Source organism: Anastrepha obliqua, chromosome 4 (genome assembly GCF_027943255.1).
Source record: "Anastrepha obliqua isolate idAnaObli1 chromosome 4, idAnaObli1_1.0, whole genome shotgun sequence".
Taxonomy (NCBI): domain Eukaryota; kingdom Metazoa; phylum Arthropoda; class Insecta; order Diptera; family Tephritidae; genus Anastrepha; species Anastrepha obliqua.
The window spans coordinates 28,487,291-28,512,180 of NC_072895.1; the positions used below are offsets into that span (position 1 = coordinate 28,487,291).

The following is a 24,890-nucleotide window of genomic DNA, read 5'->3' on the forward strand; positions in this document are numbered from 1 at the left end:
TCAGGTTAAAGAAGTCACACGACAGCTAGTCACCCCGTCTAAAACATCGTTGGGTATCAAACGGCTCGCCTGCTATTGGCCAACGTTATTTTGTATCAAAAAGAAGAATAAGAAAATTTCTTGGTCACATGCGAGATGACAGCAGCGATTACCGGATCTGGAATAACCATGAGCTGATTAAACTGTGTAACGGCAAGGGCGGCGAAAAGTTCACTTATGCTCAATTTAAGTTTCAGTCTGGGCCGGTCACGTAGAGTGCATGGAAGAAGTGCGACTTTAAAAAAAAAAATTATATTACAATCCAATCAGCGCAAAAGCCAAAGGCGGATCTAAGGGAGCATGGCTAAAAAAGATCACCGAAGACCTAAAAAAGCTAAAAGTAAAAGAAAGCAGCTCTTGATCGAGGTAAATAGACGAGTATCGTTAGAGAGAATCATTAATTTGGGTACCAGGACATGAGGTATATGACGGCAACGAAAAGGCAGATTTTCAAGCCAAAAAAGGGGTAAAAGGTAAAAGGGGGATTTAACAAAAACAGCCTAAAACAAAAAGTAAACTATTGGGCCAAAACTCTAATAAATCAGCATTGTTACAACGTAGAGGGTCTTAGACACTCCAAAAAGTTCTTAAGTTTCAATGCTAAAAGAGCTAACATGGCCTCATGGGCTCACGTTAAACAAAAAGAGCATTCGCACTCTCACAGACGCCCTCACGGGTCACTTCACCTGCAACAAACACTTACATAAATTAGGCATAACTAACACCAGCACCTGCAGATTTTGCTGCGAAGATGAGGAGTTTATAGAACATCTCATCATCGAATGTCCGGGGTTGACGCATAGAAGGAAAAAGTTTTTAAAGAAGTTCATGCTTATAGATGAAGACCTCCAATCACTCACTCAGAAGGAGCTGGTACAATTCATAAGCATACTTAACAGTCAATAGACAGCATAGGGTGCACAATAGATCCATATGGTCGCAGTGCTAAAGACCCATACCTTAACCCTTTACTACCATTAACCATTAACCATCGTTAGAGAAGCTAAAGCTCATACTCGAGCGGTAATGCTGATGGAAATAAATAAATTAATTAATATGAAAAATATAGTCCCACGTGCATCTAAAAGTCTTCCTGAATAACACAAAAAAATCTGTTTTTGTAGCACGCATATTTGCAAAAAATATGAGCCAAGCCTGAAAAGCACCCCACATGTCGATTTTTGTGCGTGTAGTAGCATCTCAGTAATGGCTTCTCGATTTTCTTCACTCCAAATATGACACTTTGGATTATCTGTTTTGCAATTAAGCCAAAAATGAGGCTTGACGCTAAATATAATTTTTGATTTTCGTAATAATTTTTGGCAATTTGGTGCAATGGCAAAAACTGGCTCAAGCCAGCAGATAATTGTCGAATTGATTGCAACTGCCAACTTGCCAAAGCGCATAACAAACCACTAAGAAACATACCACGAGTATGATTTTTGAAATGCATGCAACTGTGTGTAGCAAATATGCGCTCATTTGCATAATTTTTAAAGTTATTTATTCTGCATGCAGGTTCTGGCTATTTAATATGTAAATTGAAATTGGATTTGAGTTTTACACTCCACATTTTTTCTGTATGCTTGGCAATTCTAAGCAAAGCTGAGTTGAGCTTCCATGCAGTATTTTTTTCCGGACTGCGAATTAATTATAACAAAATTCACATATCGCAGTAAGGGAGATATTACCGTCATAGCTTGTTTTAGAAAAACATTGCGTTCATATTTTTAATTAATATTAAATACTGTAAGATTTCATGGCCACTAAACTGCTAATATAGAATGCGTTTCACAACTATAGCACATAGAAATATTGGCAACTTTGGCCATTTAATTCTTATTAATTTTAATATTAGGTGCGCAACTAAGTTGCCGCCAGCTGTGTGTGCTAGTCGATTCTAACATAACCTAAACGTCATAAACCAAGCTTAGACATATGGTAAACAAACTGTTTCGGCGCATTAGTGATTTTGTTTTGGTATCAAATACATTTGGTTTTGTGAAAATGTCTGGTCTGTGCCGAATAATCGTCATTTGCGGGAAGTGTTAATTTTCCTCTTTCATTCAAAAAAAACGGCGGCTGCAGCGCATCGAGAGCTAAAGCGTTTTTCAGTAAGAGCGCTTCAACTTTTTTTTTGAATAAAACACAAACGGTTTGACTTTTTTAACTATTTTTCTTTTATTATCGAGTTTGAACATATACATTTAAGTATGAAATTCGATTTCTTTTGCATGACCACCGCGTGCACGTTTTACGAAGTCCAATCGTTGAACCCACTTTTCGACCACTCTTTTGCATAAATCGGCCGAAATTCCAGCAATTTCGCATTCAATATTGACTCTGAGTTCACAAATCGTCGCCGGCTTGTTACTGTAGACCAATGACTTCACATAACCCCAAAGAAAATAGTCTAGAGGCGTCAAATCACACGAGCGCGGCGGCCATTCGACCGGTCCATTTCTGGAAATAATGCGCTCATCGAACTTACTCTTCAACAAATCAATTGTAGCGTGTGCTGTGTGGCTTGTGGCCCCGCCTGTTGAAACCACATGTCATCTAAGTCCATACCATTCAATTGCGGCCAAAAATAATCGTTTATCATGTCGCGGTATCGATTTCCATTCACAGTAACGTGGCGATCGTTCTCGTCAACGAAAAAATATGGGCCAATTACGCCGCCGGCATGTAAATCGCACCAAACAGTGATTTTTTCGGGATGCAACGGTGCCTCATGAATCACGTGTGGATTGCTTTCTGCCCAGTAACGCATATTTTGCTTGTTGACAAAGCCATTGAGCCAAAAGTGAGCTTCATCACTGAAGATGATTTTTTGGAAAATTTATAAATTTTCATAAAAAATGTGCACGATTTGCAATCGTTGCTCAAGTGTGTAGCGTTCCATGATGAAATGTATACTAATGAAGTTTACAAATGACAAGCGAAAAATAAAAAATATTGCGTCGTTCGCCCTCCCTATCGGAAAAAAGTTGAAGCTCACCTATTGAAAAACGCTGTACAAGAAGTTTATGAAGATGCTGCTTTAATGAAACAACGTGCCGAGATTCAAATCGCTTCAAAGACGGTGATTTTAATGTTGACGACCGTCCGCTTGAAGGAAGGCCAAAATACTTCGAATACGCTGAATTGGAGGCATTGCTCAAAGAGGATCCGTGTCAAACGCAAGAAGAGCTTGCTTCAGTATTAGCTCTTAGCGCATGCCACTGTCAACATTTCAAGTGTTTTTGATCACTTAATTCCATTTATTACACAAAATGGGATGCAACTTTTTTGATCCATTTTTTTCGATAGCAGAAAATCACCGAACACGCAAAAAACTTGTCTTATTTATGCGTCTTACAAACCAGACGAGTCTCCTAACATAAAAAAAAATAATAATCGAAAGTCGAATGTACGTAGACCGCGAAATTAGAAAATTCACTTCATTTCTTGAACAAACCTTGTATGCGCCAATTTATTATTTAATATTCGTATTATTATTTTTTTATTTAAGGAGAAACGTCCATTTAAAAAGTAATTAAAATGAACGCCCGCAAAGAAAACAGGTTTGCAGGCATAATTTTAATACAACTTTTTAGATACACAGGGTGAACGATAAGAAGTGTTACCAACTTCACACTGCTTTTATCTGTAAAACAGCTCATGACATCAACGTCAAAATTGTTCTAATGACAATTCAATACATTGTTTATAAGCCATCAAAAGCATTTGCGTCTCAGTTTTGTTGAATTTTTTTCTCTGTGATGGAATTCAAACGTAATAGTGTGATTGCGTTATATTTGGCTGGAAAATCAGTCACCTCAAATTGAATAAAATGTTTCTGTATCGCACTATAAAACGTTACAACGATACTGGTAGCATTGCAAAACGCTATGGAGGTGGACCAAAAAAAACCGCAACAACGCCAGAAATGGTTCGGAAAGTGAAGGCTCGACTTGAACGAAATCCACGTCGAAGGGGAAGAAAAATGGCCAAAGAACTAAAAATATCGCAAGACAGCATTCGACTCATATTGAAAGATGAGCTTAAGGTCAAGGCTTACAAGTTCCAAAAAGCACACGATCTTTCACCCCAGCAAAAAAAAAAGTTCGGTGCGGTGAGCAAAGGAGTTGTTGCGTTTGCACGAACGTGGCGAATTTCCTAACATTGTGTTTTCTGATGAAACAAATTTCCCAATTGAGCAGTTCATAAACCCTCAAAACGAGCGTGTTTACTTGACCGAACGCTCGTACGAGAATTTGAGCTTACGTATGGCCACTCGAAGTAATTTCCCCTCGGAAGTAAAGGTTTGGGCCGCAGTGATCGCTGATGGACGCTCTCCAATCGTTTTTATCGAGCCTGGGGTCAAGGTAAATGCGAAATATTATCGGGGAAATATTTTAGAAGCTGCTTTAGAGCCCCAAAACATTTCGGTCGTAGACCATGGACGTTCCAACAGGACTCGGCACCGTCTCGCGTGAACCAAGAATGGTTAAAAAATCATGTTCCACACTTCATTTCGTCCACACAATGGCTTTCGAATTCGCCAGACGCAAATCCGATGTACTATTCCATCTGGTCCATTTTGGAGAGCAAGGTGAGGACTAAAAAATATGCCAGTATGGATGCGCTGAAAAAAGCGATTATACGAGAATGGGCATGCAACTCATTTTTTGACCGTTTGAAGGCTATAGGCAAGGCAAAAGGTGGTCATATCGAGCTGAAGTGAATATATGTTAAAATTGTAATCATTTTTGAACAATTTTGTCTTTGAAATCAATAAAAACTAATTCATATCGTTCACCCTGTATAGTAATTGTGCATTCATAGCACAGAAAAAAGCGTGTGTCCATAGACGCTTTGTCCTGTTATTGCTGCCATCATTTTTTGCAACCTCCGTCGACGTCGTTTACGTATTTCCTCCACTAGACTAGATTAACCATTGCTGCTCTTTGCCTTTCCTTCACTTAGTTAGTAATAATTAAACAAACCAAAAACAATAAAATATTCTACCAAACCAATTTCTGTGAGGAAAAGCCTTTCATAAAATCTTGACAACTGATTGTGAATTTTACAGCTAATCTGCCATACGTGAATGGGAAGATACATTTTTTTGTATTTATTGCCAATCGCGCCATATGTGAACGCACTTTAACTGGCGAATCTTATACCTACTAGTCTCCATAACATTTCACTTGACTAAAATATCGCTTACTAATTGCACGAATTCTTAGGGGCGCTACTGTGCACATCAATTAGCAGCTCCACTTTCAATGTCACTCACCTTATTTCCATGATCCAAAGCAAAAATATTAAGAACTTGTTACGATTTTTCCACATTTCTTGGTAGCGTTTTTGTGCGTGCGTCTGGCAATCGCATCATAACACTACAAATACACAACAACAACTACAGCACAAACGCACTTTCGGAACGCACTTAATTCACGGAGCATTTATGCATATCCGTGTATGTGTGTGTGTGCGCTCTTTTTCCTTAACAAAATGTAATAATTTTATGTGCAAATTTATATGCTTGCGATTAGAAGTACTAAACTATCACATTTCCAGGCGAATGCAAAATTGCTATACGCTTTGGATTTCACAGTTTAGCATTTAGGTGTCGAATGTCGGCGTTTGGTTGCGCGTTTAGATGCTAATTGGATTGGTCGGTTGTTGGTCGGTTGTTGGACGGTTGTTGTTGAGTTGATTGCGCGCACAAGGAAGCGCCGGTTATGGTTGTTGTTATAGTAAAGTTGGGGCAAAAATAATAGTTTAGAAGCTGTAAAAAATTCACGCGTACCGCATAAGCAACTCGAGTAAGATTCATGCGCGAAGTTCGAAGCAGGTAAGAGGCTGCGTGATCGTATTGAGCGGCGTGCAGAATAATTATTTTTCGTTGCAGAAGTACGATGCGTTACTTTTTTTTTTTGTTCTTATTTTTTAATTTTTGTTTTTGAAGTTGGTATTTCTTGTTTTTTATTTTTTGTCTTGCACATTCAGCCGCAGAATGTTAGAGCACTGTTAGGCGTTTTGAATTACACTGTAATTTTATTAAATATTCTCGTGGCTGTTAATTAAAATATTTGGCTAGAATTCGCACACCGGCGCACGGTCCTGTTTTTCACATTTGTACGCGCCATAAATTAGGCTGCTCGCACAAATATATATATTTATAGACACAAACATGTGTATACATATATATACATACATATACACATACGCACTGATGGCAAGAATAATAAATATAGAATATTTTGACCAATTCCAGATTTGTTTTTTTTTTAATTTTCGTATTTTTTTTTATACAAACGTAGTTCATTCCAAAACAAATATCATATAAATTAAAGCTTAAACCACTAAACTAAACAAATTTAAAACTACGTAAAAAATTTATAAAAATTCAACAAATTTTCACCAAACTTTCAAATTTTGTAATTGAAATCTATTCTTAAAAAAAAGTTTGTGTACGCAATTTTAAAGCCCATTAAATTTTATTTAATTTCAAGGTGGCGCAAAATTAATCATCTAACTTTGATATCGAACAACTTTTTTAGAACTTTTTTTTATTTAAAGTCTTTGATCAAATCTAAATTTTCGTACACAGTTTTAAGGCCCAATAAAATTTAATTAATTACGAGGTGGCGCAAAATTAATCATCCAATTTTGTTTTTGGGCAACCTTTTTACTAAATTTCAAATTTTTAATTAAAGTCTTTGATCAAATCTAAATGTTCGTAGGCAGTTTTAAGGTCCATTAAAATTTAATTAATGACGAGGTGGCGCAAAATGAATCATCCCATTTTGATTTTGAAATTTTTTTTACAAAATTCCCAAATTTTAATCAAAATTTTTGATCAAATCTAAATTTTCGTACACAGTTTTAAGACCCATTAATTTTAAATTAAATACAAGGCGGCGCCAAATTACTCATCCAATATTGTTTATGAACAACTTTCTTAGAAAATTTCAAAATTTTTAATGAAAATCTTTGACCAAATCAAAATTTCGGTATTAAGTTTTATAGCCCATTTAATTTTATTTAATTACAAGGTGGCGCAAAATTAATCATCCAATTTTGTTTTTGAACAACTTTTTTTCTAAATAAAAAAAATTTTTTTTACCTTCACGCACCTTCTCTATATGACAAATGTCCGGCAAATGCACGAAATGTTTTCTTATATGGAGAAAATGCACAACCCCGTCAAGAAAAAAATTACAAAAAATCAACTGAATTTCAAATTTGCGCTTTTTTACACTAAAATTTTAGAAGCTCGCATACCAAATACATATGTTTCTAAAAAGTCTTACTGATAAAAATGGAATTGTGGTGGAAAGTTTGTGGAGTTTCTTTAATTTTTTCAACAACTTTGAAATTTAAATGCTTATGGTTTTTATTAAGAAATGAGCTATACTCTTATAAACAATTAACAAAAACAAAAAAACGAAAAAAGAATAGTAGTCAAAGCTGGTCAAAATATAGTTTATTTATAATTTTATCCATGAGTGTATTTGTGGGCTCATAGAGCAGCCAAGAAAAGTTTAAGCTATGCCGATAAATTTTCAGTTCCCGACGGGTTTTGTTATGTTTTCGCCACTTTTTTTTCCTAATAGCGGTCGCCCCTCGGCAGGCAATGGCTAACCTCCGAATATATCTCTGCCATGAAAGATTTCTTCGTAAAAAAATATCTGCAGTTCGGAGTCGGCCTAAAAATGCAAGTCTCTCAATTTGTGGAACAACATGAAGATGCACTTATTGTACTTTATTAAAATCTATTAGACTTTATTTTAATTTATAAAATATTTTTTCTTTAATAATTTTTTTATTATTTTATTCCATTTATTCTTGTATGGAACATGAGGTTTTTTATTCAGTCCATAAGCTCGTGCGTTTTTTAAAGGTGCTTTTAAAATTAATAAAAAAAATGTTTAAAGTATTTATTAATCAATAAAATATTTTCCTTCATTATTTACAATGTCTTCCCAACGTTTAGGCAAATTTTGAATTCACTGCTCAAATAATTGTTTGTCCTTGGAGCCAAAATACGCTTCGATATCCCTTTTTATAGCTTCTTTTGAGGAGTAGTTCTTGTTACTCATATGGGATTGAAGTCCACGGAAAAGGTGATAATCACAAGCTGCAATATCCGAAGAGTATGGTGGATGCAACATTAGCTCCCATCCGAGCTCGTTCAGCTTGCCTAATGTTTGCCTTGCGCTATGGCGTCTTGCGTTGTCGTGGTGAAACAAAACTTTGTGTCTATTCACTAAAGACGGTCGATTTTTTTAAGTCCTTCATTCAGGTTTGATAGCTGATGGGAATAATAATCAGCAGTTATCGTCCGGTTTGGTTCCAGAAGCTCATAATAAACAATACCGGCCATATGCCACCAAATAGACAGGATAATCATCTTGGGGAGAAGGCCATTTCTAGGGGTCGGTTCTGGTGTTTCATCTTTATCTAACCATTGGCGCTTGCGAACAGGATTATTGTAAAGGACCCAATTTTCATGACCAGTAATGATACGGTTCAATGAACTTTCATTTTCAAGCCGTTGCAGCAGATGAGAACACAAATTCACTCTCTGCTGAAGGTTGGCGACGGAAAGTCTATGCGGAACCCATTTTCCCAGCTTTGAAACCTTTCCCCAACTGAACCAGGTGCCTGTGAACTGTTCCATGCGATGAATTTAACCTCTGAGCTATCATATCGACTGTGAAATTTGGCTCAGCTTCCACGAGTTCGAGCAAGGCGTCGGAGTTAAATACTTCAGGACGACCAGCGCGTGGGGCATCCTCCACGTTGCAGTTACCACTTCGGAATTTCGAAAACCACTTTTGCGCAGTCCTTACACTCACGGTATCCTCCCCGTGAACAGTGTTTATTTCTGCAGCAGCAGTTGTTGCACTTCTACCACTTTTATAAAAAAAATACAAAATATGCCTCTTATACGCGTTCGAAGATTCCATTTTATGTTTTAACAACACGTGCTTCTATCCGCGATCAAATCATATATTGAATGCACAATATATCAAACAAAATATAAATAGTTCCGTTATATTCCGCGAATAATTTTTTGTATGCAAAAATCGTACAAAAGTGAAATTATGGGTAAAATACGCACGAACTTATGGACTGACCTGATATTTTATTTTACTTTATTTATTTATTTCTTTCATTTTATTTTATTTTATTTTGTTTATAACGTTATTTTATGTTCTTTAATTTTCCTCTACTTTTCATTACTTCGATCCATTTGCATTTATTTTACTTTATTTAATTTTATTTAATTTTTGAATTTTTTAAATCGCATTTTAGTTTACATTATTTATTTAGTTATATTTATAAATTAAAGTTATTGTCTTATGGTATTTTATTTTATTTATTTAGTTAAATTCTTATTTTATTTTATTTCATTTTTTTATTTTCTCCTCTATTTAAAAAAAAAAAATTTTTTTAATTTAATTTTTGCTTCATTTATTTTACATTCTTTTCTTTTATTTTCTAGTTTTATTTAATTTTGTTGTATTTAATTTTTTTTCTTCTTTATATTAATTTCTTTTATTTAATTTTATTTTTAATTTAATTTTTTTAAATTTTATTTTATATTCTTTTATTTCGTTTGCTTTTATATTATTTTATATTATTTAAATTTATTCAATGTTTGAATTTTTTAAAGTCCCATTTTAGTTTGTATTATTTATTTATTTATTTGCAATTATTAATTAAGTTAAATAATAATTATTATTTAATTGTTTTATTTTGACTTTATTTTAATTTGTATTTTTTCTGTGTATTTATAATTTTTTTATATTTTTTCCACTTTAATTTTTAATTCTTCTATTTTACTTTATTTTACTTATTTCCTTTAATACAATTAATTTATTTTATTTTATTTTATTTTTCTGTTTACATTCATTTATTTTACTTTTAGAATTTTTTTGTTTCGTTTTATTTTACATTTATTTTATTTACTTTCTTCTATTTGAATTGAATTTAATTTTATTTTATTTTATTTTTGTTTATTTAATTTAATATTATTTTATCTTATTTTATTTCGTTTTATTTTGGTTTATTTTATTTAATTTAATTTTATTTTATTTTATTTTATTTTATTTTATTTTATTTTATTTTATTTTATTTTATTTTATTTTATTTTATTTTATTTTATTTTATTTTATTTTATTTTATTTTATTTTATTTTATTTTATTTTATTTTATTTTATTTTATTTTATTTTATTTTATTTTATTTTATTTTATTTTATATTTATTTTATTTACTTTACTCTATTTAATTTTATTTTATTATTCTATTTATTTATATTCTTTTATTTCATTTTTTATGTTATTTTACTTAATTCAGTTGCTATTTGATTTTCTTTAATTTTATTTTATTTTATTCCATTTTCTTTCGTTCTATTAACGCGTTTAATTTTTAGTCTATTTTCCGTGGGCTACACAGCTCGTTACCCTGTCTAGATCATTATGCAAATGTCGTTACAAATTCACACGTTAATTTGGGAGAAGCCCACACCGGCGGCTGCGCAACTCGCTTGCATTGGCCAACAGCGGTCCACCAATCATGCAGCATGCCACAAATTGGCCGTAAGGAATAGTCCGTGCATACACATACACATATATGTATATGTGTGTCAATTTGTGTGGGGCCAGCTATGCATAAACTTATTAAGTCATTATGTTAACTACTTAAGACGCAGCGGAGCAGACAAGCAGTCGAATAGACAAGTGAATGCGGGCTACAATGGCATGTATGAATGAATGTGTGTGCATGCATTCATTGGTACACAAATGTGATTTGTTGTTGCTCACACTGAGCCAACAGCCCGCTGAGCATCGTACATTTTAAGCGCGGAAGATTAGCATAAATCACTTGGTCTAGTTTTTCACTCAGCTGTTCACTGAGTGATGTTTGGCACTTTGAACGTACACATTGGATTATATTTGTATGTGTGTATGTGTGTGTGCGTATGTATGCATGCATTTTATTTTGTGTAAAACGAAACTTTGTTTTCTCACTCCGCTATTTAGTAGCAAAAACGCCATTCACGGCTATTTATCATCCATTCCGTGAGTCCACAATTGTGAACTTAGTCGCTGGCAGTCTTTCATTTGTTTTGGTTTTTTCCCTGCATTCACACGTCTAATTTCGATTCTTTAAAATCGTATTTAGTTTATGTTTCGCCAGCAAAGTAAATTAAAAAAGAAATAAATAAAAAAGAGTTACTGAGTCTCGTCAGTACGCGGCAACCAGTTCTGTCTGTCTGTCTGTTGCTGACCAGTCATTGAGCGTTTTAATAACCGTCTCCCCTTCTAGGCGCTGAACAACTCATCCATTCATCCTAAGCTCGGCTATATGTAGCTGTATATAATATAGATATATCGCGACTGAATAAAGCGTTGATTTATTTAATTTATTTTTATTATGGCTTCTCCGTTCATTTCTCAATTTTTTCATGATCCTCACTTGAACTGCTGAACTGCTTTTTTCAAATAGGTACCCATTAAAAGTTATGATAAAGTACTGATGGCGTGTTAGTTGCCCGCTCGTTTGCCGTTGGCAGCAGCAGCAACCACAGCGCGAATCGCTGCAATAACCATCAAACGCACAGCAGGTGAAAACAGCTTACTACCAAAATATGCTAATTTGCTGAGATAAATTATCCACTCACATTCTCAAACTACCGCGGCACTTTGGCAGCCAACAACTGTTACGTTTTTTTCTTCTTTTTATTTTTCTGTATTTGTGTTTTGTTATTTCACTGCTGAAGCTGCGACGACGACCGCTTAGTGTTTAATCGTCAAAACTGATTGCGCTGCGGTTTGTGCTCCTTATTAATGCCACTTTAAATATTCAAAATCCGCATGTCAGCTAGTTAGCCTCTACTAAAATCCACACAGCCTCGAGCCACAAAGGATCAGCGCCAACGTCAACGGGCGACAAAGTTGTCACGCACTACACACCATTAAGACACTTTTTGGGCCACCACAACAGCGGGAATCCAAACACTCACTTGCCAAATAATAATAAAAAAATTGATCACTAATAAAAATTAACAATCGAATGCCGCTTAAGCTAATAATGAAGGCATTTACGTCGAACGCACACCACAACAGTGCGAGTATTAAGCCACTTGCACCTACTACAACACGCGCCCTTTCGTCTGCGAACGCCAAAAACACGTCTAATCCGTTAAAATACTTCTAAACAGTTCGAATGCCGTGCGAGAACTGGCAACTGGGATTGGATGTTTTGGTCAGCAAGCAAATACTTAGTAGTGGCTGTGTGGCTGTTGCTGGCCTGATCAGTCGTCTAAGTTGGTTCGAATGGCTATGTATTATGTGTGCGTGTGGTTGTGTGTATGCGTGTGTTTGTTGGCGCGCAACAGATCAGGCTGCAACTCGCGCTTAGAGTTCAAGTTCGAGTCATGCGCAGAGCACGAACTCACCTGCGATCTATGTATGCAAGCAAGTATGTATGTGTGTGTGTGTATGTATGGAAATGGCTGTAGCTGCGTTTGCGTGCTGGGTTTGATCGCGAATATTCAATGTCTGCAGGATTGTGTGTGTGTGCATGAAGGTTCTGAATGGCTTCTAATTGGCTATAGAAAACTTCGAAAATCGTGAAAATGATGATGTCGATAATGATGGATAATTGATTGATGAGTAAGTGCTGTTTGATGATGATTAAATAGCCTCATCATTCGCCAGCAGCAAATCGGAAATAATTCAGTAAATTCTTGGCGGCTCATAGCCCAAGAAAAATGCCATTACTAACTAAAAGGCATGTGGCACAAAGGCTAAAGTTGGCAAATGAGCACCGAGAAATGGAAAAATATTTTGTGTGCAGATGAATGCAAAATCGTGCTGTATGGTACAAGAGGATCTCGCCAATACGTTACGCGACCGTCTGATTCCGAGTACAACCCGGAAAACAACACAAAACACAAACTATTAAACAGGGAGGATCACATATTACGATTTGGACATGATTTTCATTTTATGGTATAGGATTGATATAGTGGATAAAGGAAACCATGGATCGTACTGTGTATGTTCGAATTATGGAGAAAATCATGCTACTATATGCTTGCGATAAAATGCCACTGCTTTGGGTCTTCCAACAGGAAAATAACCCAAAACATGCAAGCAAATTGGTGCAGGAGTGGTTTCAGAGAAATAGGATTGAGGTTGTGAAATCAATCCGTACAAAACTACCTAGTCTAGTTCCCGAGAAAACGGAAACTGAATGGACTTAGTCTTCCAGCACTGAAAGGTGTGGCACTCAGTCTCTCTGAGAAAGTTAAATATCTAGGAGTAATCTAAGGATGGTTTCATATGTAGAAGTCCACCCAAGTGAGGAAAGTTGCTGATCGCCATTCACTTGGGAGTGGCCAGGCGATTCTTCTGCATATGGTTCAAGCAGCTCACAACTTCCGGGATTATCCCAAGTATTCTCAGGGTAGCAGCCGAACTTTCAGGAGTGAGCCAACGTGACGATGTGCCACGACATAAAAATCGTGCTTGGCGACTCGTAACGGCGACTTAAATTTTTGGTCCCACAGTCGGAAACTTAAGCCTGCACAACGTAACATCCGGTAACGAACAGAGGGTGATCGACTTTGCCAGGGGCCGAAACATGGTAGTCTGCAGCACCAGATTCTAGCATAAGAAAATACACCAAGCAACGTGGCTGTCTCCTAAAGATATAAAAGATGCTGCCGATGGAGCCACGTGGCGATCGGACGCTAAGCGAGCCATGTGGGATCGCTACCGACAGCTAAGAAAAGAAGAGCGACGTATTATGCGAAAGAAGAGACGAGAGGCCGAAATACGTGAGTGCGAGGATCTTGAGATGCTGGTCAATAGAAATAACGCCCGAAAATTCTACCAGAAAGTTCGGCGGCTTACAGAAACTTTTATGACGAGGCCTTTTCCTGTAAGCACAAAGACGGCTATGCAGCTGCTAAGTTGGCTGGGTCATATCGTTCGAATGGATACAAACGCTTCAGCTCTGAAATTATTCAATGCAGTATCAGCTGGTGGTAGCAGAAGAAGAGGAAGGTCTCCTCTGCGTTGGAAAGATCAGGTGGAGAAGGAGTTGGCTTCACTTGGTCTGTCCAACTGGCGCCGGTTAGCACGAGAAAAAAACGATTCGCGCTTTGTTAAAATCGGCCAAAGTCGCGAAAGCGGTTATCGCGCCAATTAAGAAGAAGAAAAAACACATGAGAAACACATGTTTCGCTAAAGGTGTGTCGCACATTGAGGATCTTTCAACAATGCCGTGGAGCATTTGGAACCTGCTGTAGCCTTAAGGATATACACAGCACTTATCAGACTAATCATCACTTATGCTTCTGTCGTTTGGTGGAGACGGACCATGGTTAAATCCACACTCCGAGAACTATACAGGCTACAAAGAAGTGTATGTTTACGCATTATTGGTGCTATGAGTACAACATCCGGCGATGCCCTAAATGCTATGCTTGATTTACTCCCATTGGATCTTAAGATGCAAAAGAAAGCAATAAAAGCAATGTATAGGCTTCGTAAATATGGCCTCTGGGACGAGGACGGAACTTCGGGACACAAAGAAATCTTTAAGATGCTATCTGAGCAAGACAGAATAAGCTCGTACATAAATGGGTTCCAGAGCACTGCGGAATTAAAGCAAATGAAATTGACGATGAATTGACCAACTCTGCGACCAGCGGTTCCCCCACAGGGGCCAGAGCCAACAATCGGAATCAGTTCTGCAGCAATTGAGAAGTGGCAACAACAAAAGCATTTATTAAAAACAAGCTTACCTCTTCTTCATTTCTTTCACACTATGTGAGCACTACAATTATTTTTACCGCAGCTGTGTGTATGTGGTGTGTGTATGCGTGACGTAACCAAATAACTGCAAGAAAAAGTAATGAAGAAAATCAATTCATCTAATGCAGCTTGTAAAAGTACATGAAGATAACTTATATTATAGTGTAAGACAATTTGGAAAATTTGTTCCAAAAATAATATTTTATCAATTAAAAAATTTGGTCAAAATAAATTATTTTTCTTCAAAAACAAAATGAAAAAGCAATATTTTTTTAAAAGATTTATTTTTTTTTTAATATTTATTTTTTTTAAATATACTTTTTGTGAAAAACCAATTTTTGTAAGAAAATAAAAGTAAAAAACAATTCAAAAACAAACCTTTTCGAAAATATTTTAGTAAGCAAATTTTTTTTCAGAACCAAACTTTTAAAGAAAATAAAAGTAAAAAAAAATTTTAAAATTTCCAAATTTCAAAAAAAAATTTCAAAAATTTTGCAATTTTCAAAAAAAAACTTGTTTAATTATATTTTATACTAAAATACTAAAAAACAAAAAAAAATTAGAAATAATAAAAGGAACCGGAGGTGTTTCACTTATAACAACTCTACACCAAAATATACAATAAATATTTTTAAGAAATCTTCAAATTATAAATTTAAGTTTTTTTTACTATTTTTCAGTTAGTTTCTCATTATACTCAAGCCTACAAAAGCACATATTTTCAGAAACATGTAAAATTTTTTCGAATGCATAAAACTTATTCTGAAAAAAAATTGTTTTCAAAAAAAATATTTTTTTTTAAACTAAATTTTTAAAGAAAATAAAAGTAAAAAAAAAGAATCTTGTCAAATAAAAACCAAATTAAAAAAAAACATATTTTTTTCAAAACAAAGTTTTTTAGAAAAATGATATTGTTTCAAAACCAAATTTAAATAAAAAATAGTTTAAAAAAACTAAAAAACACGTTTTTATTGCAAATCGAACTGAAAAGTAGAAAATAAATTTTAATGACAAAGAGACCTGTAATGAAGTAATAGCACTTGAACGATCAGTCATATGTTAGTCAACTAGCTCAGAACAGAATTCTAACAAAAATTAAGATACAAATAGAATAATTCAAATTAGAGTTAAAAGCGTGGGATGCTTGATATAGTAAATATTACAATCATTCTATTGGCAACTACCTATGTACAGAAGGTTATGAAAGTGAAGCAAAATGCATCCCATTTACTTCATTATAGCTATCTTTGTCATTCAAATTTATTTTCTACTTTTTAGTTGGATTAGCAATAAAAGCGTGTTTTTTAGTTTTTATAAAATATTTTTTATTTTCTACTTTTTAGTTCGATTAGCAAAAAAGCGTGTTTTTTAGATTTTTTTTTTTTTAACTATTTTTTATTATGAATGAAAATTATTGTTATCATTGCAGTCAGTGAATTAATGATTCGATATATTCGTGTTATATTTAATTCCTTTCTTATCGACTGTGAGTCTAAAGCTATGCAGTTATCGGCCGTGATAAAGAAGTAATCGGGATGAAGAACTTGTTTCGTGGAGGGAGCCTGAGAAACGGCTACCCCACTCCTGAAACGGAGAGGTAACAACAAAATATACTGACATAATCAATATGTTACATACTTTTTCCCATATAGATCATTGATTGAAGGTCAAGCCTTGTTTTTCTGAATGAAAATTATTGTTTTCATTTAGTCAGTGATTTATAGGCCAGCACTGGCCTTGACACAGAATAGATACTCTCAGCACAGAAAAAGGAGACCGTGGATTATATTGACACAATCAAAACGAGATGTTAAGTTCCAGTTTGGTTTTTTTAGTTAATTTTTGTTGTGAATTGTACTTTAATCGATAAAATTTTATAAATGAAATTATGGTAATGATAAATTCTTTCTTTACTTGCCAAAATTTTGTTCCGTAAAATAATTTCAAAATTTATGTTTTGATTATTTTATTGTAATTAACAAAATTACATCTTATATGAACATTGAATAGAGTAAATTTGCGTGTATGAGACTTGTAGTATCTACGCATGTGTAAAGACTATACAAAGTGAGAATGCAACTACCCTGAAAACGTTTTAGCCTTCTATTCGTACAGCAGTGCCGCGTGCCCGAGCAAGTTTGAATTCGAAAGAGTAAGTCGTAGACTCCCGAAATCAGTAAGAGTAACTCGGAGAGTGCAGACATGCGCAGACCGCGCGTTAGCTCTGTCTTTCTTACTCTTCTACAGAAGATCTAAAAAAAGAAAATATTAATCCTGGCAATCCTAATAAAGATAATGGAAAACTTTTATCAAATTATTGCATTGTCATCGGTCCTTGATAGGTGGGCAAAATTCCAAGTCGATCAGATTTTTAGAAGCCAGTGAAAATTAAGCTCAAAGATTCCGTTACATACATATAACCCGATCTAATAAAAGTGTGTTAAAAAAAAGATATATTTTTCAAAAAATAACATTTTTAAAGAAAATAAAAGCAAAACCAGAGAAAATCAAAAAAATAAAATTCCTGAAAACTATATTTTATCCTAAAAAATTAAAATACAAAAATTTTAGGATCAAGTAAAGGAATTTGATGGAGATGTTTCACTTTTAAGAGTTTATAAATTTTTTTTAATATATTATTTTTCAGTTCGTTTCTCATTATACATAAAATTTTATTTTTGAAATTAAAGTCCAATCAAATAAATTAAACTTATTCGGAAGCAAATTTTCTTCCAAAAAAAAGTATTTTCTTAAAAACTAAATTTTTAAAGAAAATAAAACTAAAAAAATTTTGAAACATGAATTTGAATCAAAAACAAAAGTTTTTCAGTAAAAAAATTCTAAAAACTTATATATTTTCAAAACAATTTTTTTTTTCAAAAAGGATGTATAAACAAAATTATAAAGATATCAAACAAATTTTTCTAAAAACTGCATTTTATCTTAAAAAAAAAAATTGCAAATATTTAAAGGAACCGGAGGCGTTTCACTTTTAAAAGCTCTACCAAAATTGGCAATAAATATTTTTGAATAAATCTCGTAATTATAAATTTTATTTTATTTTGTTATTTTTCAATTTATTTCTCATTATACTCAAACCTACAACAAAACCAATTTTCAGAAAATTTTACGGCAATATTTAAAATATTTGGATCCCTTGACTCAGATCTGTTTGTATGTCCATGTGGCGGACATACAATTCATGCTTCTTAGGCAATAACTACGAACAGTTTAAAGTTGAATATTGCTTTAAGATTCCGCAATTTAGTGCTTCACAGGTAGAAAGTGATAAGTCAAAATAAGTTGCTTTGTCAAAAGCCCACAGATGGGTATGATTCAATGTTCAAAATCCTTTTGCAACTTATCCACTGCGAACTTGTGACATTCCAAACCCTTACAACAGTTTGTCGGGGCGAACCTTAGCAACGAACTTGCAACAGCCTCAAACATGTTGCAGCGCACGAACCACATAATTGAAATAGCAAATGACGTTCAGTTTAATGTGGATGTGTGTGGATGCAGTGATTTTGTATGGAAGTAATAATTAAGTTCAAATTTAGTAAATTCACTTTAGGTGAAACAAGCAGAATATTTGGGGGTGCGATATAACAACATTCGAGCAACATTGTTGTATGTGTAAAAAACAAATGTTTTGTGTCAAGGTACATATGTACAATACATACATACATAGATAAATATGTTGGGTGCTTTGTGTTGATTTTATTTCAATGCTTTGCAAAGATCATGAAACAAAAATTGAAAAATATTTCTGCAATTATTCTGAAACACGCGGATGGATATGTTCTTGTGCGTGTATATGTGCATGCACTTGAGTACGAATGTGTGTTTGAATATTAATGCACATACATACATACACACACATACGCCAGCAGCTACTGCTTGAACTCTGATCTGCTCAATCACTGGAGGATTGCTCGAATGGCAAGCACACAATGGCTTACCGATTGGCAGCAAGAAAGAAAAAAAAAAACAAAAACTTTGGCAGCAACAATAAAAGCAAACACACAAGCGCGAAATAGTAGAATTGAGTTACCTCCCCGTTTTGGCGGGCCGGTACAAAATTCGAAACAAAAGCTCTGTCCCTGATAGCGTAGCGCCTCACCTGCCTATGCGTTAGGCTCACCGATGGTGTATTATCAGCACCACACCGCACCACATCACACACCATGGCTGGTGCCAACAAACTCGCAAGTTCGCAAATCTTAATAGCTTCAAAACAATTTCATGCACATACGGCCTGATGGATTGCTGTGATCTTTGCAGCTTTGCGGCTATGCTGATTTGCTGATTTGTCTTGGCGCTGAAGTGGCGAACCCGCTATCGGCATGGCCACAACAGCAGCAGTGGCGGCGATAGTAGCAGCCATAAATGACCAAATTTGCTACAAGCAGCGACAATAAAATCAGTTGCAATTGAAATGCAGCAATTAAAATGTGGCTGCTGCCACGTTCATGCCCCAAGCGACGGCCAATCTATATGCAAATGCCGGCGCATAAATACATACAAACGCACAAGCATACGGACATACGGACATTTATGAATAAAGTTGTTAGCTCCGTACTTTGTTACACACACAAATTTTATGGCCAATTTCATTAATACTATTTACCAAAAATATTTGCCATTTTTATTTGACTTATTACCCGCCGCTTTTGGCCTCTTATGCGTGGGTTATGTGGCGTATGTTTTTCTAAGCGGCTTAAGTAGCTAAATGACAAATTGACTTATGGAGCGCCGGCTGTCGATGTACGCCGATGGTTGGTTGGTCGGTCGGTTGTTGGGTTATGGCTATAAATATTTATGTGCCATTGACTGATTTTTCGGGGGTGTTTATGCCAAATGCGCGACATCTTCACTAGCGCGTGTGACGAAATTCCAACCAGTTTTATGAAGATCGTCGCTTGATCGTTGACTACCAGTTTCCAAGCTGCTGACCAGTTATGGGCATTATCGTGTGATTGTTGTTTTTTTTCACACATTTTCTTTTCTTATTTTTAATATGCTTTATTTTGTGTGTCATTACTTTTTCTCTGCTTCTTAATGTAGTCGTCCATTTTTTGTGTTGGTTAACAAATTTACGAGCTTAATTGGCAACAACTTTCTTTTGTAGCAACATCTATTGTTGTTTTTATTGCTTTCTTGTATGAACTTAAGGAGCTACTATTTTATGACCCGTACCATTGTTATACCCACTGCAGACGCGCACAATGGGTTTACAATTCTGATCTGGGATTACAATTCGACTGATCTTATTTGCATTAGTTGTGGCTTGAAATCTTCTGCCTGAAGGTAAAGAACGCATGAAGGCAAGAAGGTGCAGCTCTGACCCAGTCCGCTGTCTCAACTTACTTAGTTTATTTCATCACACTAAAAATAAATTGGTTTCCATTTGATAGTTCATTGCATCTGCGGGGAAAAGGCATGTTTTGAAGAGTATTTTTTTTTTTGTTTTGTCTTGTTGATACAGTTCATGTTGGTTCATTCAGTAAATTTCCTTAAAATAATGAAATATTTGGCTGCTGTAGCCAAACAGATTAGTACGTGACTGCCATTCCGAAGTGTGTACGTTCGAATCTCCGTACATGAAAGAGCAACATTATATAAAAAGTTGTTTCTAATAGCGGTCGCCCCTCGGCAGGCAATGGCAAACCTCCGAGTGTATTCTGCCATGAAAAAGCGCCTCATAAAAAAATATCTGGTATTCGGAGTCAGCTTGAAACTGTTGGTCCCTCGATTTGTGAAACAACATTAAGACGCACTCCACAAATACAGGGTCCGGCACTCGAAGTGTAACCAACTTCAGACCGCTCGCGCAGCTGATGTACGAACATCAGCCCTCTGTTAGTTGGCTAAATGACAGTCCAGAGTATTGTTTTCGAGCGCGCGAAAGCATTTTGCCGAGAGTAAACGCGAAAAAAGAAAATCAGTAATCGATTTCAGACGTAATAGTGAGATTGCATTATATTTGGCTGGAAAATCACAACCAGCGATTGTTCGTGAGCTCGACACCTTAAAGTAAATAAAGTTTTTGTTTATCGCACCACTACTCGTTACAATGGTACTGGTAGCATCGCGAAACGTCATGGAGGTGATCAGCAATAGACTGGAACTTCACGTTAAAAGGTTCAAAAAGTGAAGAAGCGACTTGGGCAAAATCCCCGACGAAGTGCCAATCAAATGGTGAAAGAACTGAAAATATCTGACCGTAGCAACCCGCGCATACTGAAAAATTACCTCAAAGTCAAGTCTTACAAAATCCAAAACACGCATGATCTCACAACAAAGCAGCAGCAAATCAGACTTGAGAGAGCGAAGGAGTTGCTCCGCTTGGCCGAAAGAAAATTTTTCAATGGTCGTTTCAACAGGACTCAGCACCGTCTCACAAACCGTCTCGAGTGAACCAATGATGGCTAAAAAACAACGCTCCGAACTTCATAACGTCCACATATTGGATCTCAAATTCACCAGACGCGGTTTCGATGGACTCTTCTCTTTGAGCCATTTTGGTCAGCAAAGTCCGAACTAAAAGATTCACCAGTCTCGAGGCGCTAAGAAAAACTAATATTCGCGAGTGGGCCAGAATACCTGCAAGTCGATTCGTTTCTGAACCGTCTCAAGGCCATAGTCAAAGCAGAAGGTGGTCATATCGAGCAAAAGTAAATCGGTTCTTATTTTAGTATTATTTTCACACATTTTCTACTTTGAATTGAATAAAAGTAAATTTCCAAGCTAAATTTATGACCTTTTTAATTGGTTACAGTTCGAGTGCCAGACCCTATAGGAGGAGGAGCTCGGTGAAATACCTAACCGAAGTGAACGTGCGAATTTTTTTATTTTTTTTATTTATAATGCAACATTTGAAGAATATTTTCTTAAATTTTTATTGCCAAATATTTAACGGACCCGTTTCGTGGTCTAAGTGGCATCGTTGTCTCTATGTGCGATACGGCTGCCAAACCTATTGCCAAATATTGAAAGTTTAGCGAGTAACAGTGAATCTTCGCAACCGCACAGTGATGATTTTTCGACAAACTTTGCTCATAAACTGAAACAAACAAAACACTGTGGTTTTATTTGAAAAAAAACTTTGTTTGGCTACAGGAATGCAATTTTTGACAAATTTAAATATATTTTTTAAATACTCGTAAATGATTTCGGAACAGATTAACTAAGCCCAGAATGAATTATTTTTTTGCCATATAAAAACATACCCTTGAATTGGGGCATTTTTATGAAAAATTCAGAATAACTTTAAAAATATAAAATTCACTCAAACTCGGTTTGGTATTTTTTATTGGAGTTCTAATCAACGCTATTTGATTGCGGCAAGTGCACAACCAACCCCCTTTAATCGTCCCCTAACTACCTAAAAACTTAAAACCTAATTTTTTCAAGGACAAACCCAGATTATTCAATGTTTATATTCCCCCGAAAATTTTCAAAAAATGATTTTTTTTTCCTTGTTCACTCCTCTCGGGAGCATAAGGCCTCGACGAGGCCTTGCATTGGTTTCGTTAATCAGCTTTTGATTTCTGATTAGCCTGCCGGTACCAGTCCTAAGTAGTTGGGAATGCCCACCTGTTGTTGCTTAGGAACAACGCCTTCTTACACTGCTTGGGGCGCCATCTGTGTCTCACATTTTTCTGCCAGAAGGATCGCTCAGATGGTTGAGGCCTTTGCTAAAGTGGTGTGTCTGCGCTATTACCGCGGCTGGCCGCTTCCTCTTGCTGGCACCACTGGTGCAATGTGTAACTGTGTGTTTTTCTTTGTTGTTGCTTGTTTTACCAGCCACAATGCAAATAATGCGCTGACTATTGTGCGGTAGTAAGGGTGTGAAGGATGGAAAGGATAAGTTGTTGTGGTTGAGGAATGGAATCGGAGCAATTTCTGTTTTTTTGTTAGGTAGGTAAATTTGGAAAAGTGCGAGGACCGTGCTTTACGTGGGATTCGAACCCACAACCTCTGGGATGGCAGGCTAGTGCACTAAAAAAATGGATTTACTTATATTTAAATATGTCTTTAGAGCTGCTGAGTCCATTTAGTAAAGTCGGTAAAAAATTACGTTCTCTAGGATTTTGGAACAAAATTTCTTGAAAAATTCAAATTGGAAAAAATAGTTTTGAGATGAACATCATTCGTCACGCAAGCTATAGAATCTGAAACAAATTAGAATCTGAAACAAAAAAAAATAAAATATATTTTTACAGCAGATTTTGCTTAAACTTTTTTTTATTTTTAGCATTTGGAAGCAGCAAAAAATAAATTGTTTTGCTAAAACAAAAAAATAGTTTCATTTGTTATTGTAAGACACCTGGTATCCGGTATACCTGAATAATTATGTCAAGGAGTATAAACGGCTAAAACAGATTTGGAGTTATGGCGTGGAAAAAGTTTCAGAAAAAAGGTACTTATAGAAACCCAGCTTCATCGGCTTCGATTAGCTATATCATCAAGAAGAATTTTGCAAAGGAACATTTTTAAGCACAGTAAAGAATTTCATCAAGTAGAATTTTTAAATAAATAATTTAGCAGTCAGAATTTTTAATACCAAGTATTAAGCCACAAAAACTGGATACCCAAGCGAAGAAAATTGCATGAATTAGATCAAACTCCATACAAATATTTTCTGGTTACAAACACGCGGAGAAGGTTTTGAAAGTAACGGATGTCATGAGGCGGTCTTTGAAGAGGTCGAGGTTAGGTTAGGTTAGGTTTGACAGCCGCATCGCACATAGAGACAGCGATGCCACTTAGACCATGAGATGGGTCTGTTGTGAGCCGCAGGGGCTGGGCTCTTTCCATATTGAATCATCCTGTGCTTTTGACAAAGCGTAAAAGGTTGTTGATACCTAAAGTGTATAGATTATCTATATTCGTTAAGAAGTAGGATCTTAAATATCGGTTCCTGCTTCTGAATAGAGCTGGGCATGTGCAAAAAAAAAAATTTGAATTGTTTCCAACTCCTCTTCATTTCTGCAGCTACGACAGAAAACATGCGTGTAAGCGCCTAATCTCCTTACATGATTTCCTATGAGACAATGTCTTGTGAGGGCCCTTACTAAGGTCCTGATTTGAAGTCTACTCAGTTTTATAATACTCTTGGACAGACGTAAGTTTAGCCTTGGCCATGTTTGCCTAGCAATTTCGCAGGTATTGACACTAATCCATCTTTGATTTACAGAACAGATTAGTACGTCCTTAATAAGAAGTTTACAAGTTGCGAGAGGTACCTCCATAAGATTACTTATGTCTGGCAAACAGGTACCTTCTCTTGCAAGTTGGTCAGCCCTATAGTTCCCTGGTATATCTCTGTGGCCTGGAACCCAGCATAAGACTATACGATATTGTTTGGTCATCTCATTAAGAGATTTACAACAACGTAAGACACTTCTTGATGTTATTTGAAATGCATCCGGGACCCATAGGGCAGCTTGGCTGTCTGATGCAGGCATCTGTTGATGATATTCTGTTTATCTTTAACCATTTTAAGGCTCCATGAATAGCATTTATTTCCGCTTGAAAAACACTACAGTGATCCGGTAGTTTAAAGGATTCACTGATAAAAAGCTCTTCTCCAAATAACCCTGATCCTACACCGGTTCCCATTTTAGAGCCGTCCGTGTATATCTTAACGGGTGTGTTAGGTGATGGATCTTCTTCAAGCCATTCCAGTCTAGAAGGGATTTCATTAGGAAATTCCTTTCGAAGCAGAGAATGAGAAGGTGATAGTCACAATCACTGGGTATATCCGTATAGGAGTCTCAGATGGTTGATTGTCCATGCTTGACAGTCTTCCATTGTGAGCTCGCTCTGAGCCTGAAGAGGTCTAACAACCTCTTTGCGCTTCCAAATCCTCGGCAAATCATATTAACAACAATGTAGAGCATCGGAAACTGGCACCATTGGTGGTATAAATATTTTCTTTTTGGAAGGAGGTTTAAATCAAGATGACAGAAACATCTCAGAGGTGCCGTCACACCAATGGTATGTGGAGCAGG

At 35.7% G+C, this 24,890-nt stretch overlaps 1 protein-coding gene across 2 annotated transcripts in view; it reads right to left on the bottom strand.

Moving 5' to 3' along the window:
• LOC129245867 (protein Wnt-2) overlaps nt 1–14,934 on the bottom strand; it is a 91,935-nt gene extending 77,001 nt beyond the window's left edge. Inside the window, exons 1-2 of one of the 2 annotated variants that reach the window (XM_054884294.1) lie at nt 12,069–12,267; nt 5,324–6,079 (exon numbers count right to left, since the gene is read on the bottom strand). In XM_054884294.1, coding sequence (XP_054740269.1) covers nt 5,324–5,379 — 56 coding nt within the window. In that variant the 5' untranslated portion in view covers nt 5,380–6,079; nt 12,069–12,267. Of the gene's footprint in view, nt 1–5,323; nt 6,080–12,068; nt 12,268–14,861 lie in introns of those variants that run through there. The other variant, XM_054884295.1, reaches the window with a different exon arrangement.
• Between the last annotated feature and the right edge of the window lie 9,956 nt (nt 14,935–24,890).